At 36.4% G+C, this 21,152-nt stretch overlaps 1 protein-coding gene across 7 annotated transcripts in view; it reads right to left on the bottom strand.

Moving 5' to 3' along the window:
- SPIRE1 (spire type actin nucleation factor 1) overlaps positions 1 to 21,152 on the bottom strand; it is a 198,655-nt gene that overhangs the window by 103,751 nt on the left and 73,752 nt on the right. For all 7 annotated transcript variants that reach the window (XM_042961446.1, XM_042961448.1, XM_042961447.1 and 4 more), the window contains one exon: positions 10,842 to 11,075. In XM_042961446.1, the coding sequence (XP_042817380.1) occupies positions 10,842 to 11,075 (234 nt within the window). The remainder of the gene's footprint in view (positions 1 to 10,841; positions 11,076 to 21,152) is intronic.

Below are 21,152 nucleotides of genomic sequence, written 5' to 3'. Positions count from 1 at the left end.
TATAGAAAATCATATTTTTTAAAGTTTATTTATTTTGACAGAGACAGTGCGAGTTGGGGAGGGTCAGAGAGAGAGAGAAAGAGAGAGAGAGAGAGAGAGAAGGAGAGAGAGAATCCCAAGCAGGCTCCACACTGTCGGCACAGAGCCTGACACGGGGCTTGAACTTGCGAAACTGCGAGATCACAACCTGAGCAGAAACCAAGAGTCAGACTCTTTTTTTTTTTTTTTTTTTAACATTTATTTATTTTTGAGACACAGAGAGACAGAGCATGAACAGGGGAGGGTCAGAGAGATGGAGACACAGAATCTGAAACAGGCTCCAGGCTCTGAGCTGTCAGCACAGAGCCCGACGCGGGGCTCGAACTCACAGCCCTCATGGACCGCGAGATCATGACCTGAGCTGAAGTCGGCCGCTTAACCAACTGAGCCACCCAGGCGCCCCAAGAAAATCACGTTTTTAAAGTGTTTTAGCATACAACATGGTACACAGCAGGCATGCAACAAAACCATCTTTTACAGTTACAAAAAAAGAGACAATATGGGGATGGAGGAACATAATGAGAAAAAGAGTAGGTTCTATCAACATGATATTATACGACCTTGGACAGTTTATTTGACATTGCTGGGTTTCAGTTTATTTCTAAAAGGAGAGGACTGGACTATGTTATGTCTTACTTAACCTACCTGCCTTTGTTCTATGAATAAATTTTTAAGATCAGCTTTAAATGCCACCTAAAGGCTGATGACTCCCCAACTCCTACTCTAGGCCACTCCTGGTGTGTGTTTGTCAGAAAGAGATCTATTTTACCTTTATTCTTGAAAGGTATTTAGGTTCTATTCTAGAGCTTTAAAGAATCATTCAAATCGTCTTCTGGTTTCCACTCTTTTTATTGAGAAGTAAGTAAAGGTGCAGTCTCATTTTCCCTCTAAGATTTTGTTTGTAAGTTTTAGCAGTTTAACTATAAGGAAACAATGTTATTTTCATTTTTTTTTCTCTTGATTTGTGGAGTTTCTTGAATCTGTGGCATAGTGTTTTCCATGGTTTTGGAAAATTCCTAATTTGTATTAATTATTAATTAATTAATTATTAATTATTATGTTGTTACCTTAGTATGTATTAATTTTTAGTATTCAAATATTTCTTCCATCCTCCCTTTTACTTGCTCTCCTTTTAGAACTTTAATTAGATGTACTGCCTTTGTAACTGACCCTCTATTCTATATTCTTTATTCTTTTTGTGTCTTTGTGCTTCATTCTGAGTATTTTCTACTGACAATATTTCATTTCATTCTTTCTCTCTTCAGCACTGTCTAGTCTATTAAACCCATTCACTCAAGTTTTATTTCAGTTATTTTATTTTTTGGTTCAAAATTTCTAGCTGGCTCTTTTCTAGTTTTCTAGTCAAGGTTTCAACCCTGACTCTTGCAACCCTGAGTTTCAAGAATGATTTAAAATATGTGATTTAAAATTAAATTAAAATTCAAAGTCAATCTGAGAACTCCATTATCTGGATTCCCTATATAGAATCATTAATACTATTGCTAGACTCCAAATAAATTTTCTGAAGTTTTCATTAAACATATAGGACCCTGTTACATGTTTTCAACAAAACTTGAAAATACCTGAAAACCTTGACTAGGTAGATGTGATTAAAAAAAAAAAAAAAAAAAAAAGGACAACCTACAAATACTTTCTTTTTAAAAAAAATTTTTTAATGTTTATTTATTTTTGAGAGAGAGACAGACAGCGTGTGAGCAGGGGAGAGGCAGAGGGAGACACAGAATCTGAAGCAGGCTCCAGGCTCTGAGCTGTCAGCACAGAGCCCGAGGCAGGGCTCAAACCCACGAACCGTAATATCATGACCTGAGCCAAAGTCAGACGGTTAACCTACTGGGCCACCCAGGTGCCCCCTTATAAATACTGTCTAACATTTTGAAACATTTTCATTTTTTTGTCAAATAAGTTAATATCTGTATTTTTGAAGCAATGCACCAACTACAAGAAAAAAATTTATTTGGTATCACATCAAAGATGTATGCCAGTAACTCAAAAATTTTATATATTATCTACTGATGTTTCTTACCCTAATTGGTGTCAAAATACTATACATACCATCAAGTTTTTCTTAAAACCTTGGCACAATTGAGAATAGTTTTTGCTTAAACTCCAAATTCCAAAGCATTTAGCAATCCAAGTCACCCTTTGTTTAGAAACACATAATTGCGATGTGTGTAAATTCTATTATCCCAGAAAAGAAAATGGCATAACCAAAATGGTATCTTCTGAGGTCTTTAGAATTTATCATATAATAGTCCTCTGTTGATAACATCGGACTCCAATATTTTCTCACAATTTATTCTTGATTATTGAAATTCAAATGTTTTTAAAAATGTTCAGTTCACAAAGTTCAGAATTTTATTTGCAAAACCTAAGTAGAATATTATCTTAATATAACTAAAATGTTTTGCCTAGTGAGTGTAATCACGTATTTATCATAAGAAATTAATAACAAAACAAAAAGTACAAAGACTATCTTCTTTAAATTTAGAATCATATAGTTAGTATAAATTACTAAATTTTTGCCTAAATCAGTAACAACAAATTAGTATGTTCCCAGCAAATTTCAAAACTTAGAGAACACAACATTCTGAAATACAGAGAACTGCAATTTCTTTGGAGTCTCTCTAGTTTGACTTATGAATCTTATTCACTCAACTAACCTATATTCACAGAAATCCTAATTCAGTAATGACAAGCTCAAACATCTTGCCCTCCCTTGCATGTGTTCCATTAAATCAAGGCCACATTCATACATAGATGAAAATAATACATTTATCCTGTATAGGCTATTTATAATACATGTGCATTTTGAAAATGAAGACAAATTCTGCACCAGGTTAATCTAGTCTGGCATCTGGCATAATAAAATTAAATACATAAAGCTTGTTTCTATTTTAAATCACATTCTACAGTACCATTCTTTTCTCCCCTGAGGAGTTTTCAAAATAGTTTGCAAAATCTGACGTTACATGGCAAACCAAAAACCTGCTAACTTTTTATAAGCAGGGGTTATTATGTATAAACTTTATATTTGCAGAAACATGCTGCATTTTATTTTAAATTATAAATTAACACTGAAAGCATAACCTGTAAGACTATTCAAGGCCAATAATATACTTAATATACTAGAATTTTACAATTTTTTATTATATAAATGGTAAAAAATAAGAGGAACAGAATTTCTGATGCTAAATGGTGCACTCTGAATCACACCACCACTAATTAAGTGGGGATTAAGGAGTGCACCTGTTGTAATGAGTACCAGGTGATGTATGGAAGTGTTGAATCATTCACTATATTGTACACTTGAAACTAATATTACACTATATAACTAAATAGAATTTAAATAAAAACTTAAAAAGAATAACCTCTTTGTACAGAGAAGAGATGGGTAGTTGGCAAAGGGAGAGGGAGAGGGGTGGGCAAAATGGGTGAAGGAAGTCAAAAGGCACAAACTTACAGTTATAAAATAAGTCCTGAGGATGTAATGTACAGCATGGTGACCACAGTTAATAATACTGCATTGTATATTTGCAAGTTGCTGAGAGAGTAAACTTTAAAAGTTCTCATCATAGGGGGAAAAAATGTGTAACTATGTGTGGTGATGGATGTTAACTAGACTTATTATAATCACTTCACAATATATGCATATATCAAATCATTAAGTTGTACATCTAAAACTAACGTTATATGTCAATCATATCTAATTGAAAAAAACTTACCTCTTTGAAAAATTTCTAACAGTAGTATTGCTATCACAAAGGATTATTCTGGATATTTTTACGTATTTTAATTTTTTATAAGAAAAAATGTCAAAACAAAACTAGGTGAATAGTATATGAATCAGCATGTACACATCATCCAACGTTAACAATGATCAATTCATGGTCAATCTTATTTTATCTACTTCCTTACCTGCTCAGCTCCACCCTCTAGAATTATTTTATAGCAAATCCCATATATCTGAGTTTCATACATAAATATTTCAGCATATATCTCTAAAGATAAGAGTTCTTTAAAAAAATAAACACAATACTATTATCATATTTAAAATATGAGTAATTTCTAAAATCAAATATAGCATAAGGTAAAATTTTCTTGATTATCTCAAATAGTCACACACATTTTTACAATTTATTCATTTTCATTAGAACCCATATAAGGTTCATATATTGCAACTGGGTGCTATGTATCAAGTTTGATTTAATGTAAGTTTTTCCTCTCTCCCTCTCCATTTATCTTCTATGTATTTATCAAAGAAATTACATGATTTGTCCTATAGAGTTTCCCATAATCTGGATTTTGATGATTGTATCTTTATGGTGGTTTTAAAATGTTTCTATATCCCCTGGATTTCCTACAAATTGGTAGTTAGATCTAGAGGCTTGATCAGATTGAAGATCGATGGGTTTTTTGTTTGCTTGCTTGGCAAGAGTACCTCCCAAGTGGTGCTGTGAACTAAGTCTGCTGGTCTCTTGTGATGCCACAATGATTATTGCTATTATCATTATTCTTCTTTATTAGATTATTACCATTTTGCAATCCCTATTATTCTGTTTTCACATATTAGCTGGGACTTTTATAAAAAGAAACTTATACAGAACTAATTGGTTACCTAAGGTAACCTCTTCACGGGGAAAAGGCAGGATGAATTTGCTTATTTGCCAATTTTTGAAATAAGTTGATTCCCTAACAGCCTCTAAAGGTGACCGATGAGGGTTTTATTTTCACTTATGTGTTCATGGAATTCAGAATATTTGATGTGATTTTTAATTCATCACAGCTATTGTTCTTATCGATGATCAAATTTTTCCATCTTTGACCAATCAGAACTTCTTTGAGTTGGCTTTCGAGTCCTTTTTATATAATTCAGTAATCTTGGATAGTCTGTTTGCGTTCTGGTATAACAAGATGCTCCAGGCTATTTTATACGTCTCCTTCCCAGATCTCGAATTAGCCATTTCTCTAAGGAATCCTGGAATTCTTTTAATGGGGAGTGATATTTAGAGACCACAACCTGGTGGTAGCTGTGCTCACTGCTACTATGTGGTTATAGCTTTGTAGGTCTTCCTATGTAGTTATGTCTCCAGTGTGAGAACAGTTATGTTCAATTTGCCTTGAATGCAGGGGGAATTATATTTCCATATTTAACTTTGTTTTATAATTTAGTAAAACATTTATATGATTTCTAAATCAAATCTACAGAATTAAGTATACTCAGAGATGCTTCGCTTTAATGCCTGTCCTTGTTTCTGCTCTGTTCCTTTATCTATAGCTAATTTCTTTAGGTTTGATTTATCTTTCCTCTTTTTTAAAACAATATAAACAAATACCTTCATACATATTCTTAAATTTTTTTTTTAATGTTTATTTTTGAAGGAGAGACACAGAGCGTGAGATGGGGAGGGGCAGAGAGAGAGGGAGAAACAGGATCCGATGCAGGCTCCAGGCTCTGAGCTGTCAGCACAGAGCTGGACGCAGGGCTCGAACCCATGAGGCTGTGAGATCATAACCTCAGCCAAAGTCAGACACTTAACCAACTGAGCCACCCAGGTGCCCCACCTTGTTTTTTCACCTAAACAATATACCCTGGAGAGAGATTTCCTCAATCCTTTCAGATAGTTATATAATACTTCACTAACTAGCTATACCCATAGTTAATTCAACCATTCCCCTATTAATGAACATCTGGGATGTTCCTAGCCTTTTGCTATCATACACAGTGAAGACTTTTAAATATACTGTCAAGTTATTTTATATAAGGGCTATGAAAATTTACACTGTAGCTATCAATTACTACATGAAATAATTTACCATAATTTCAAATATCAACAAAAGTAACTTCTTGCTTGCAAAAGAGTTACAAATGGCATTGCTTTATACGCATTCCCTGATTATTAGGGAGACTGGATTGTATAAGAGAATCAGAATCCCCAGGCTGAGTTCAGTGCCTCTTTCTGTGCTCCCTGAGCATTTCAGGTACATGTGTTGAACCACCACTTCTGTATGTTCAGACTGTTCACGAGGGTACTATATCTAGAAGGACATCCTCCACATCACAGACATTGCAAATTCCTATTTATTATGACAATTTTCTTACAGATGGAAGCCAAGTATCTTGAAGAAGGAACGCCTATTGCTCATTTGCCCAAAGGTAGTGTATGAGCTAGTATGGTCCTACGCACCTGGTCTATAATACTTATTTCACAGGGGTTCACTTAACCCTATTTAATCTCAGCAACCTAAGTGCTGATAGAGCACTCAGCACAAAGAAGGCACACTAAACGCTTACTTTACATTTCAAAAGGTAAATGAATATATGAATAAACTGAGAATTTTACATTCATTTCAAATGAAGAACTTTGTTCATGTACTATTCTCATATTAATTTCAGTCATTTCTCAGACACTTTTCCTAGATTCCACACCACTTTTTTTTACTCATTCTTTCTATCCACTGTCTTAAGTCGTACTCTTCCATCATCTCTAACCCTGACTCTTCAATCTCCTTTCCTGCACACTTTGTGCTCCATCAATCTCCAATTTTTCTTCATGTCTACAATCTCTTCTTTTTGATTAATGTTAATTGGGTGAATATTTTTCAGAATGTATTTACAGATACAAAAATAATTTTTTTTAAAGTATGCTTCACACCCAGTGTGGAGCCCAATGCAGGGCTTGAACCCACAATGCTAAGATCAAGACCTGAGCTGAGATTGAAAGTTAGACACTTAACTGACTGAGCCACCCAGATGCCCCTTACAGATAAGAAAACAATTTTTTAGAATGATCTTTTGTTAATGCTTCTTGAAGGTGTTAAGTACTTGGTTACAGGTTATACATATATATAAACATATATATATATAAACATATATATATATATATAAACACATATATATATTCATATATTTCTCAAGAAATACTTCAACTGAAAGGAAAATGCTTTAGGTGTTATATTCTTAATTTAAGGGAAGAACATGTTCTATCTCTGACATAAATCTGTGACTGCAATGAGTCAGAAAAAATTACATGTGTGTGTTTATGCTTTACTTGTTTATATTCTATTTTTCTACATTAAAATTAAGAGCCATAAAGGTAGGGACCATTTGTATGTTGCGTATTGCCATGTGCCTAGCACCTAGGAAAATGCCTGGCATATAGTAAATGCTATTAAATTGTTATTCATGACAAGAACTATACTAGATACTTTATATTAATTATGTTCTCTCTCTCCTCTCTCTGCCCCTCCTCCCACTCACGTTCTCTCTCTTTCAAAATAAATAAATATTAAAAAAAAAAAAGAATATAGGACACCTGGGTGGCTCAGTCAGTTAAATTAAGCTCTTGGTTTTGGATCAGGTCATGATCTCATGGTTTGTGGGTTCAGCCCAGCATCAGCTCCGTGCTGACAGTGCAGAGCCTGCTTGGGATTCCCTCTCGCTCTCTCTCTGCCCCTCCCCTGCTCACTCTCTCTGTCTCTCTCAAAAATAAATAAATAAATAAATAAATAAATAAATAAATAAATAAATAAATATTTAAAAATTAAAAAAAAAAATAAGGATCATAGGATTCGATAATCCAGGGCAACAACAGTTGGTATGAAAATGGTAAAACGAGGCCTACCAGAGTATAAGCTCTGAATATAATCACCATGTACCCTTCTTACTTACTCAGTTCTATGAAGCTGGAGAAGTCATATACCTCTCTGAGCCTTAGTTCTTCCATGTGTAAAATGGGTATAAAAATGTCTTCTCAATCTACCTCACAGTGTTATCATAAGGCTCAGAGAACAACAAATATATGAAAATATAACAAAATATTAGTAGAATAAGAACAAATAACTATTCAGGGGAAACATTACACATTAAAGAGGTCTTGCTCACTAAGAATTAAAAAAAAGCTGTCTCCAAGTTCCTAAATATTCTATTATTTATATTATTCAAACTTAGTTTCATATTTCCACTTCCAATAAGGAGAAAGTAGTTATATTCCTTCAGTTACATCTTCTCTTCCAACAAAATAAACAAGAAGTTAGTTTACTAACTGAAGATTTCAACTCATTAATTAAACTACAAACTCTATGTATCACTATGTGGCCATGAATAATGGATTTTTGTGATACATAAGCACCCTTTTAACTATTTATTTTTCATATTAAGGTAGCAGTAAGATAGGCAGGAATCCAGATGCAATAGCCCAAATTAAAAAAATAAAACAAGTTCAGTTCAAATTGCTGAATGTCTGAGAATTTTTATTTTATAAGTTAAAATATTCAATGTCTTGAATAATAATTATAACAATCCAATAAATCCCTAGCCCTCATCTTCCAAATCTGCAGTATGAGAGCAATCTGGCTATGACATCTATCATTCTACTGGTGCCAGGGTTAACTTAATTGCTGTAGCTGGTTAAGTGAGTGTTCTCTTCCTCATTCACCATTCCCTGTTCACTGCCCCCTACATAGCCCCCACCAAAAAACTGCAGACTCAATTTCAGAGGCATAAATAGGTTTATGTCTTAATGGAAAACCTTTTACTCTTCATTTTTAATCATTATCACTGGTCTGCAATGGAACAAGCAGGTCATCTGTGGGCTGCAGAAAGTTTTATCTGGCCTTTAAGTGTATATATATTTTAAAATATACTTGAAGGGGTGCCTGGGTGGCTCAGTTGGTTGAGCATCCAACTCTTGATATGGGCTCAGATATAAATAAATAAAACTTAAAAAAATAAAATATACCTTGACCCCTAGAAAATACAAAATGAATAAACTGTGTGAAATTTTAATTTCTACACATTATGAGGATTTCACCTACAGACACTGTTGATTTAAAACGAGAAGTATTGCAAGTATTAAAAGAGCTAGAGGCACAGGGGTGGCTCGGTTGGTAAAGCATCTAACTGTGGATTTTGGCTCAGATCATGATCTCAGTTTGTAAATTTGAGCCCCATGTCTGGCTCTATACTGACAGCATGGAGCCTGCTTGGGATGATCTCTCTCTCTCTCTCTCTCTCGCTCTCTCCCCCCCGCCCACCCCGTTCCCTGCTCATGTCTATCTCTAAAAAAATAAATAAACTTAAAAAAAAGAAACAAAATAAAAGAGCTAAAGAATATCTGAATTTCATAAGTATCATAAATGTAGAGCCCTATTCCAGAGTTTCTGGGAGATTTATCATCTAAGAAGGAACAAGGAGCAGGGTATGCTTCAGTACACCTGGAAACTACTATCTTCACAGTTTCTCTCTATTCTTTTCTCTGGGATGTTTTTTAAAAAGTTGTAAAATAAGTGATATATAACCAGTATTGCTTACAAAATCTAGTAAACACCATATACAAATAGCTCTAAACAGAATTCTCTTTTAAGACTACACTGACAAATCTTAATTTTAATCTCTGTACATTTAGCATTATAGAAATTATGTTCTTCAAGTACACACAAAAATTTAACTAAGAAGAAATTTTCAATTCAAGCTACAGAACTTGTTTCATTACATATACATAGCACTGAGTAGGTCAAGAAAACAAAGTTACACAATCAGCTGTGATACTTCAGATTCAGAATCTTCATATAAATTAGATCACAGTTGTTATTCAGTCCATAAAAGAAAATGCAGAAGTCAACTCAAGACATAATGTGCAGTTCTGCTGGTGGGAATGCAAATTGGTGCAGCCACTCTGGAAAGCAGTGTGGAGGTTCCTCAGAAAATTAAAAATAGACCTACCCTATGACCCAGCAATAGCACTGCTAGGAATTTACCCAAGGGATACAGGAGTACTGATGCATAGGGGCACTTGTACCCCAATGTTTATAGCAGCACTCTCAACAATAGCCAAATTATGGAAAGAGCCTAAATGTCCATCAACTGATGAATCGATAAAGAAATTGTGCTTTATATACACAATGGAATACTACGTGGCAATGAGAAAGAATGAAATATGGCCTTTTGTAGCAATGTGGATGGAACTGGAGAGTGTGATGCTAAGTGAAATAAGCCATACAGAGAAAGACAGATACCATATGGTTTCACTCTTATGTGGATCCTGAGAAACTTAACAGAAACCCATGGGGGAGGGGAAGAAAAAAAAAAAAAGAGGTTAGAGTGGGAGAGAGCCAAAGCATAAGAGACTCTTAAAAACTGAGAACAAACTGAGGGTTGATGGGGGGTGGGAGGGAGGGGAGGGTGGGGGATGGGTATTGAGGAGGGCACCTTTTGGGATGAGCACTGGGTGTTGTATGGAAACCAATTTGACAATAAATTTCATATATTGGAAAAAAAAGACATAATGTGCAGTTAAGCTGGTGTATAATATGTAATATTAGGAGCATATAATATCTAAAAGTGGTTTTTTGAGAGTTATCATTTAATCACAAAAGGCCATGTTGAAGCTATGAACAAATCACAAAACCAGGAGTATTTTAGTTCCTTATTCATTTCACTTATAGCTAAAGATCTACAAACTATGATCAAATGCTGAATTCCCATTTACTTTTTATAGTTTATAACTTATTTTTTCCCCAAATGCTTTTTTAAAAAAAGTTTTCATTTAAATTCCAGTTAGTTAATACACGTTGTTAATGTTAGTTTCAGGTGTATAATACACTGATCCAACACTTATACACCTGTTGTCATCACAACACGTGCACTCCTTAATCTCCATCACCTGTTTCACCCATCCCCCTGTCCACCTCCCCTCTGGTAAACCATCAATTTGTGCTCTACAGTTAAGAATCTAAAATGAAATAACTCTTAAAAACAAGTACTATGTAAACTGCCTCTTTACCTTCATGACATCTCTATATGACCGGATGGCTGAGACTTTTCTCTTTTCATCTTCTTCATCTTCCAGGCCTTCATCCGCAGCCTCATAGCCCTCATCATTGCTGCCATCAGCTTCGACCGTGTTGGCCATGTGATCAATGAGCTGCTCTAGGGGTGGGCTTAACTCCCTTTCTTCATTCTCCTTCAAACCATAGTCCAGTGCTTTATAAATAACAATTCCCAAAGATTCAATAACCTAGGGACATTAAAGAAAGGTGATTAATGAAGATGGACTAAATAGTTTTATAGAACTAACTGTAAGGCATAAAATATTTAGTATGACACTTAAGCTAAGTATAATCTATTCCATTGCAGAAACAGGTAATAAATTAGATTTGAGGAGACAGGTAAGCCTCACCTATGCATTAAAAAAAAAATCCCAGATGGAAATTTTTGTGTGACTTCTTCAATCCAGTATATACAATACATGAACTCTTTTTGTTTTCTTAGATTTATACTATAAACTAAAATCTGTATTATCCATTCATATAAAATACTAACCAGGTGGATTATCCACATTTCCAAAAGATATTTCTGAGAACAGACAGAGCTATCAAAGCACATATTCTTTCAGAACTTTTACACTGGTGTTTATCAATGTCTATTTCACAGACACCCCAGGAATGTGAGAGACTGCAAACTCAATTATTAGTAGCAGCTAACTTAAGTTTAAACAAACAAATCTACTCATAACCATATAAACACTGCCCAGTGAGTTACATTTAATTATTGAAAACACACATCTCTCATATGATACAAATAAGTGAGAGACTTTTTCAAACTCTGATTTCAGTGTAATGCATAGATAATCCTCCCTATCCTGTCACCTCCACCAATATTACCTCTGAAAATATAAATACGAATTTAGGAACACTGGGTATGTATCACTGCCTAATATAACCCTGATAAATGCTCCAGACTTGTGTTAATATAGGGAATTCTATGTTATTCCTCAATAGAGCCTTTCTTTTCTGCTTAGAAAGATCACATATAAACAATTCTTCTCTATCCAAAACCTTTGGCACCCAGCAAAGGCAGTCATAAGAGGGAAGTAATATAGCAATCCAGGCCTTCCTAAAGAAGGAAGAAAGGTCACAGATACACAACCCAACCTTACACTTTAAAGAGCTGGAAAAAGAACAGTAAGTAAAACCCAAAGCCAGCAGAAGACAGGAAATAATAAAGATTAGAGCAGAAATCAATGCTATTGAAACCAAACAAACAGAACAGACCAATGGAACCAGGAGCTGGTTCTCTGAAAGAATTAACAAAATTGATAAACCCCTAGGCCAGTTTGATTAAAAAGAAAAAGGAAAGAACCCAAATAACATCAAGAATGAAAGAGGAGAGACCACAACCAACACAGCAGAAATACAAACAATAATAAGAGAATATTATGAGCAATTATATGCCAATAAAATGGGCAATCTGGAAGAAATGGACAAATTCCTAAAAACATATAAACTACCAAAACTGAAACAGGAAGAAATAGGAAATTTGAACAGACCCATAACCAGTAAAGAAATCAAATTAGTAATCAAAAATCTCCCAAAAAACAAGAGTCCAGGGCCAGATGGCTTCCCAGGGGAATTCTACCAAACATTTAAAGAAGAGTTAACACCTATTCTCTTGAAGCTCTTCCAAAAAATAGAAATGGAAGGAAAACCTCCAAACTGTTTCCATGAAGCCAGCATTACCTAGATTCCAAAACCAGGCAGAGACTCCACTAAAAAAGGAGAACTACAGACCAATTTCCCTGATGAACATGGATGCAAAACAAAAAGATACTAGCCAACTGGATCCAACAATACAGTAAAAACTTATTCACCACAAGCAAGTGGGATTTATACCTGGGATGCAGGGCTGGTTCAATAACTGCAAAACAATAAATGTGACATATCACATCAATAAAACAAAGGACAAGACTACATGACCCTCTCCATAGATGCAGAGACAGCATTTGACAAAACATAGCATCCTTTCTTGATAAAAACCCTCAAGAAAGTAGGGGATGGAAAGATCATACCTCAAGATCATAAAAGCCCTATATGAAAGACCTACCCCTGATATCCTCAATGGGGAAAAACTGAGAGCTTTCCCCTAAGGTCAGGAACAAGACAGGGGTGTCCACTCTCACCACTGTTATTCAACATAGCATTGGAAGTCTTAGCCTCAGCAATCAGACAACACAAAGAAATAAAAGGCATCCAAATCAGCAAGGAGGAGGTCAAACTTTCACTCTTCGCAGATGACACGATACTCTATATGGAAAATCCAAAAGATTCCACCAAAAAACAGCTAGAACTGATCCATGAGTTCAACAAAGTTGCAGGATATAAAATCAATGCACAGAAATCGGTTGCACTCATATACACCAATAATGAAGCAACAGACAGAGAAATCAAGGAATCGATCCCAATTACAATTGCACCAAAAAACCATAAAATACCTAGGGATAAATCTAGCCAAAGAGGTGAAAAATCTATACAATGCCGTTTTTTTTAAATATATTTTTTTAAATGCTTATTTCTGAGACAGAGAGAGACAGAGCATGAGTGGGGGAGGGGCAGAGAGCGAGGGAGACACAGAATCTGAAGCAGGCCCCAGGCTCTGAGCCATCAGCACAGAGCCCAACACGGGGCTCGAACTCACAAACCGTGAGATCATGACCTGAGCCGAAGTCAGTCGCCCAACTGACTGAGCCACCCAGGCGCACCACAATGCTGTTTTTTTTTTTTTTAAATTTATTTATGTGGTATCAAAGAAAAGGAAAAGTCAGAAGTTTTAAAGATAAGTTAAGCACAACAGAGTCATCGTCATCATATACTCTCCAGCCCTTAAAAGCATTGAGGCATTCACTCTAAAAAATCTCTACGAAATTTGAAATCTACCTTATCAACTGAAATAATATTTTCTCAACACAAGTTTCAAAATGTATATAAGGCTTAATTTCTCAACTTCTAGTTTTGAACCAATACTTTTTTTTTTTTTTTTTTTTTACTATTTCCCACTGAAAATACAGAATATTTTCATCCATTTGTATCGTGTGACTTGGAACTCTACTCCCTGCTTTCAAAGTTGAAGGGAAACAAAAGCAAAAATAATCAGGACCACATCAAAATAAAGATTTTGCAGCCTAAAGGAAACAATCAACGAAACAAAAAGACAACCCACTAAATAGGAGAAGATACTTGCAAATGACATATCCAGTAAGGGGTTAATATCCAAAACATGTAAAGAGCTTATACAACTCAACATCAAAACAACAGCAACAACAACAAAAACCCCAATCCAATCAAAAAATGAACAGACGACCTAAATAGACATTTTCCCAAAGAAGACACAGAGATGGCCAATAGAAACATGAAAATATGCTCAATATCACTAATCATCAGGGAAATTCAAATCAAACCCACAATGAGATACCATCACACCTGTCAGAATGACTAAAATAAAAAATGACTAAAATAAAAAATGACTAAAATAAAAAAGACAATAACAAGTGTTGGCAAGGATATGGAGAAAAAGGAACCCTCATACACACAATTGGTAGAATGTAAATTAGTTTACCCACTATAGAAAACAGTATGAGAGTTCATCAAAAAATTAAAAATAGAATTATTACACAATCTAGTCATTCCACTACTGCATATTTTCCCAAAGAAAACAAAAACACTTATTTGAAAAGATATATGTATCCTTATGTTTATTGCAGAGTTATTTACAATAGCCAAGATATGGAAGCAACCACTGACAAATGGATAAGGAAGATGTGGTATGTATATACACATGCATACACACACATACATACATACATATATATATATATGCATATATATATGTATATATATATATATATATATATATATATATATATATAAAACAGAATATTACAAAGCCATAAAAAAGGATGCAATCTTGCCACTGCAACTACATGGATGGACCTAGAGGGTTATTATGCTATGTGAAATAAATCAGACTGAGAAAGACAAATGCCATATGATTTCACTTATATGTGCAATCTAAAAACAAAACAAAACAAAACAAATGAATAAACACACAAAAAGCAGAATCAGACCTGTACATACAAAGAACAAATTCGTGGCTGCCAGAGGGGAGGGAGCTGGGGGTGGGCAAAATAGGTGAAGGGGAATGGGACATAAAGGCTTCTAATTAAGGAATGAATAAGTCACATAAAAGGTACCGCATAAGGAATATAGTCATTGATATTGTAACAGTGTTGTGGTGAGCACAGCATAATGTATATACCTGTCCAATCACTACTGTTGTACACCTGAAACTAATATAACATTGTGTATCAACTACCCTCAAATAAGAAAATTAATAATAAAAGAAGACACATAAAATTAACCATCACAAGTGTACCTCTTGTGAATCTGGCACACATATACATCTCTTTAAGTCTCCTTAAAGTCCATTCTGCTATTCTATCAAGTCCACTGCTTCAGGATAGTGGGAAACATAGTAAGACCAGTGGATTCTGTGAGCAGGCCCACTGCTACACCTAATTTCCTATTTCATTCCTTGATCAGAAGTAATGCTGTGTGAATTACCATGATGGTGAGTAAGGCATTCTGTAGATCCAAGAATGATAGTTTTGGCAGAAGCACTGTATGCCTAGGGAAGGCAAATCTACATCAGGAGTAAGTCACTCCTTGACTAAAATGAACAAATCAGGAGACTATAGATGCTGGAGAGGATGTGGAGAAACGGGAACCCTCTTGCACTGTTGGTGGGAATGCAAACTGGCGCAGCCACTCTGGAAAACAGTGTGGAGGTTCCTCAAAAAATTAAAAATAGATCTACTTTATGACCCAGCAATAGCACTGCTAGGAATTTACCCAAGGGATACAGAAGTGCTGATGCATAGGGGCACTTGTACCCCAATGTTTATAGCAGCACTCTCAACAATAGCCAAATTATGGAAAGAGCCTAAATGTCCATCAACTGATGAATTGGTAAAGAAATTGTGGTTTATATACACAATGGAGTACTACGTGGCAATGAGAAAGAATGAAATATGGCCTTTTGTAGCAATGTGGATGGAACTGGAGAGTGTGATGCTAAGTGAAATAAGTCATACAGAGAAAGACAGATACCATACGTTTTCACTCTTATGTGAAACTTAACAGAAACTTAACAGAAGACCATGGGGGAGGGGAAGGAAAAAAATTAGAGGGAGGGAGCCAAACCATAAGAGACTCTTGACAACTGAGAATAACTGAGGGTTGATGGGGGGTGGGAGGGAGGGGAAAGTGGGTGATGGGCATTGAGGAGGGCACCTTTTGGGATGAGCACTGGGTGTTGTATGGAAACCAATTTGACAATAAATTTCATATTAAAAAAAAAGAAATTAGGGTAAACATAAGGTTCCTGTTTTATTACTATTCAATAAAAGCTCTCTGTTGTACACTCTCTGAAGAAAAAAAAAAAAAAAGAGTAAGTCACTCTTCCAGTAAGAACAAAATGCTGCCCCTTCTATGATGGAAGAGATCCAATGTAATCAACCTGCCACCAGGGAGCTGGGTAACAGCTCTTGTCCAGGGTAACAGAGCCATATTGGGAATTTAGTATTGATCTCTCCTTGCTGTTAGATTGGGCCCTAGGCAGTGGCTATAGCTAGGTGAACCTTGGTGAGTGGAAATCCATGTTGATGGCATAATCCCCATCCCTAGCCATGTTCACAAGACCACTGCAAGATGACAGAGTGGCTGGGAAAAGAGGCTGACTGGTATCCACAGAAAAGGTCATCCCATCGATTTGAATATTAATATCCTTCTCTGCTGAGGGCACTCTTCGGTAAGCATTCACATGGGACACAAATATCTTCCCATTTTTTGTCCAGAGAATCTAACCACATATCTCTTCCCCAGATTTCCTTGTCACCAATATTCCAGTCATGTCCCTTCCAAGTAAAAGTACACAACTTGGGGCACCTGGGTGGCTCAGTCGGTTAAGCAGCTGACTTCGGCTCGGGTCATGATCTCGTGGTCCTTGAGTTTGAGCCCCGCGTTGGGCTCTGTGCTGACAGCTCAGAGCTTGGAGCCTGTTTCAGATTCTGTGTCTCCCTCTCTCTGACCCTCCCCTGTTCATGCTCTGTCTCTCCCTGTCTCAAAAATAAATAAAACGTTAAAAAAAAATTTAAAAAAAAGTACACAACCAAGTATACTGTTCAAAGTTCTGCCCACTGGGAGGATTTCCCTTCGACACTATCCTTCAGGGATATCCCTGAAAGGACATATATTGCTACAGCTGTCCGCTTCCAGGTGGCACCTGCATATTATGCAGAACCATCTGTAAACCAGGCGCCAGTCTTCTTTTCTTCTGTCAACTGATTATAGAACTCCCCAGAAGGCAGACAGGTATAGGCTAGGAAGACAAGGGAGTGTAGCAGAAGTACATTCAGGCAGTGCTTTCAGGGCCTACTTGTGCCCCATCACATATACACCATTCCAAATGATGATGGAGTGCTGCTATACACACTCCTCATGGCTTTAAGGGTCAGATAATACCCAGTTCATGACGGGAAACTCAGGTCACATAGTAACTTGGTGGCCCATGGTTAAGTGTTCAGTCTGTAGTATGGCCTGGTAGCAGACCAAGAGCTGTTTCTCAAGTGGAGAATAGTTATGCACAAAGAATAACAGGGCTTTACTCCAAAATCCTAAGGATCTACACGGCCATTTACCTACTGGAGCTTGCCAAAAGCTCCAAACAGCATCTATCTACTTGCCAATTCAAGCACCATTGGATTTGCTGGACCATATGGCCCAAGTGACAGAGCAGTTTGCACAGCAACAGGACTTGTTTCAGAGCCTTCTCTTGTTCTGGGTCCTACTCAAAACAAGCAATTTTACTTACCACAGTCATGGTAAAAGGTGTGTCTTCTAGGCAGACATTCCCAGGGTGAAGAGTAGGCTTTTTTTTTTTTTTTAATTTTTTTTTTTAACGTTTATTTTTGAGACAGAGAGAGACAGAGCATGAACAGGGGAGAGGCAGAGAGAGAGGGAGACACAGAATCAGAAGCAGTCTCCAGGCTCTGAGCCGTCAGCCCAGAGCCCGACGCGGGGCTTGAACTCACGGACCGCAAGATCGTGACCTGGGCTGAAGTCGGACGTCTAACCGACTGAGACACCCAGGCGCCCCAAAGAGTAGGCTTTAAATAACAAACACAGTTTCTCATCTTACTATAATTCATCTCTTCAATGTAGTTTTTTTTTATTATCACTCATGTACACTATTGTCCAACTGTACTGATTTCTTATTCTTTCCTTTATATGCTTTTTATACTTTGTCTCTATGACATTTTTCAGTATTGTTCCTACCTTCTACATGGACTTTCTCCTGTACTTTTGTATGTCCAAATCCTATTCATTTTTCCATCTCCCTGCTCAAAGGAATCCCTTCCATAATGACTTGCTAACCCTGATTAACAACTATCAGCTGTTATATCACATCACAGTCTCTATCCACTGTTCTTCCTTGATGAAAACAATCATTTTTCCCTTCAAAATCACCATGACATTGACTTGTACCTTTATGCAGTACATTTCACTTTTTAACTTGGATAATAGTTAATTATGTACATATCTTAATTCCCCAAAAAGATTAACCTCCTTGAAGGTAAAGTCCTCTATGATTCATCTTTAGGTCTTTACATTATTTAATAAACAGCAAAGACTTAACAGTTAATGAGTGAATAAACCAAAATATAAATTCCTTCAACTCATATCTGTATGGTTGAAAGTTGGATATGGAATTTATGGATATAGGCAAAAATACCTGTCACTTTAATCTCTCTCATTTCAACAGACCACTACAGTGGTGATCCAACCCTGAATAGCCTCTGAAACTTTCTAGCTAAAGGATAAATTATGTCTAACCTGGTTTAAATGTCCTAAATCTATTCATCTTTCCTGATTTAAATCTGAACCACAAAGTAATTCTATATTTAACCCAATCTCTTGGAAACATAGCATATATGGCTGGGCATGAGTAGTCTGACATGTACACCAGATGACTCACTACTACTTCTGGACTGAGGTAACTTTTAACCTTTTGCTAAAATATATACCCAGTTCTTCAGATAGTCTGCAGCTATGGAATAAGGGTGACCACAAGAACAATAATCAAAGCATAACTGTACCTAGACATACTAGCTTGCCTAGATATATACTTACTTGTACTAATTTTAGAAGTTCCTTTGCCAAAACCTTTGGAAATGTTAAGAAACCCAAGGGAAACAACAATGTCATTCCTTTGAATGACCAGTCTCCAGGCAGCTGGAAAATCATCCTTCATGTCCTGTCACATTGGCATCACACCCCAACCCCAGAGGCTTCCAGAGATTCTAAAATGAGCAGGGAATTACAGCATAAAACCTTAAAGTTAAATGGAACAATTGAAGCACAATTGAAATCTGTGGTTTTTAAGCCTAATCAACTGATAAAGGGTGAAGGAAAGAAGGCATCAAATAAAACCACATATTCCAAAATTTAAGGCTGCTACAACATTATGACTAATTACCTCTCAGCTAGTGATAGCTGGCTATAAAACCCTACAGCTCAGGGGTAAAGAGACACATGAATGGAACTGAGTGTTCTCTGGACTCCAGACCCAGCCATGCCATCACTGAGAGTAGCCTCACTATAGAACAACAGCATACCCACTAACGTCAATGTTTCATGGAAAGCACGCAGGTTGGCGTAAGCCCACTGAGCCCACATACAGTCTTCCTCTTACCATGCTAACTCACTTCATCTGGCCCCTCTTCAACTTGACTTGCATTTCCTAAAAATATTTGAGTCCATATTTGTTTCCTTTACTAAAATATAAACTTCAGGGCACCTGGGTGGCCAAGTCAGTCGAGCGTCCAACTTCGGCTCAAGCCATGATCTCACAGCTCGTGAGTTTGAGCCCTGTATCAAGGTCGCTGCTGTCAGCACAGAGCTCGCTTCCCATCTTTTGTTCCCCTCTCTCTCTGCCCGTTCCCCACTTGCACTCTCTCTCAAAAACAAATAAATCTTAAAAAAAAAAAAAAGAAAGAAAGAAACTCCTTTAGGACAGGGATCAAGTATGATTCTTCCTGTTATTTAGGACAGGGATCAAGTATGATTCTTCCTGTTATTTGCTACAATGCCTAGCACTTTGCTTTACACAGAGTATGTGCTTTAAAATCTTGGTTAAACACATGAGAGTTATAATAGCACAGAAGTCTTTAATGCCAAATCTGATAAAATGGGGACAACTTATATCAAGGTTGTCAAGCAAGGTGCCTAGCACTTTAGTGCCATCAAACAAACAGTAGTTGCTATTGCCTTCACCATTGTGCCTCACTGCCAAAATCCCCTATTCTCCAGCCTAAAAATTAAAAACAGTTTCTTCAACTCTTCAGGTCCCTTTGCCAATGAGATGAATGAGATGTCCTTATATTTGTGTAACATTTTATTAGAACATGTTTTCCTTTATTTATCACAATCCTGTGAAGGAGACATTATCTCCATTTTAAAGATGAGAAAATTGAACTTAAAAGAGGGTCAATAAACTGTTTACTGTCGATTAACAAGTAACAGAGCCAGGACTCCAACCTGACATTGTCACTTATAAAATTCCATAGCCAGAATTTTACTATAACCAAGGTGCACATCTGAACATCTCCTAGTCTGCCAATACTTGTCCAAAATATGTTATTCAGTACTAAATTCCATTCCATGTGTAGTACAATCATCAAAGAAACAACAAATGGGCATCTTCCTTGTTCTACATCAAATAGTTCTATAAATATACCTAGTTTTATATTCAGATTTGTTAAACTCATTAAATTGCTGACACTTTAGGTTTACATTCAACCACAGTGACAAGTAATTCAGACAACATAATAGTTAACCAACTTTTTCTATTAATAAAACAACTGAAACATAATTGTACCTAGTGTTTGTAAAGATGTTATGTAATCCTGGTAAAGGGTTTTACATTATCTCTAATCTATTTTATCTTTGTATTTTGATAAATAAAATTTTTTGTTTTTGTTTTGGGGCACTTGGGTGGCTCAGTCAGTTAAGCGTCTGACTTTGCCTCAGGTCATGATCTCACAGTTCATGAGTTTGAGCCCCATGTTGGGCTCTGTGCTGACAACTCAGAGCCTGGAGCCTGCTTTGGATTCTGGGCCTCCCTCTCTCTGCCCCTCCCCCACTCGCTCGTGTGTGTGTGTGTGTGTGTGTGTGTGTGTGTGTGTGTGTGTGTGTGCGCGCGC

The sequence above is a fragment of the Panthera tigris genome, chromosome D3 (assembly GCF_018350195.1).
Source record: "Panthera tigris isolate Pti1 chromosome D3, P.tigris_Pti1_mat1.1, whole genome shotgun sequence".
NCBI classification, from domain to species: Eukaryota; Metazoa; Chordata; class Mammalia; order Carnivora; family Felidae; genus Panthera; species Panthera tigris.
This window is presented reverse-complemented; position numbering and strand designations above follow the sequence as displayed.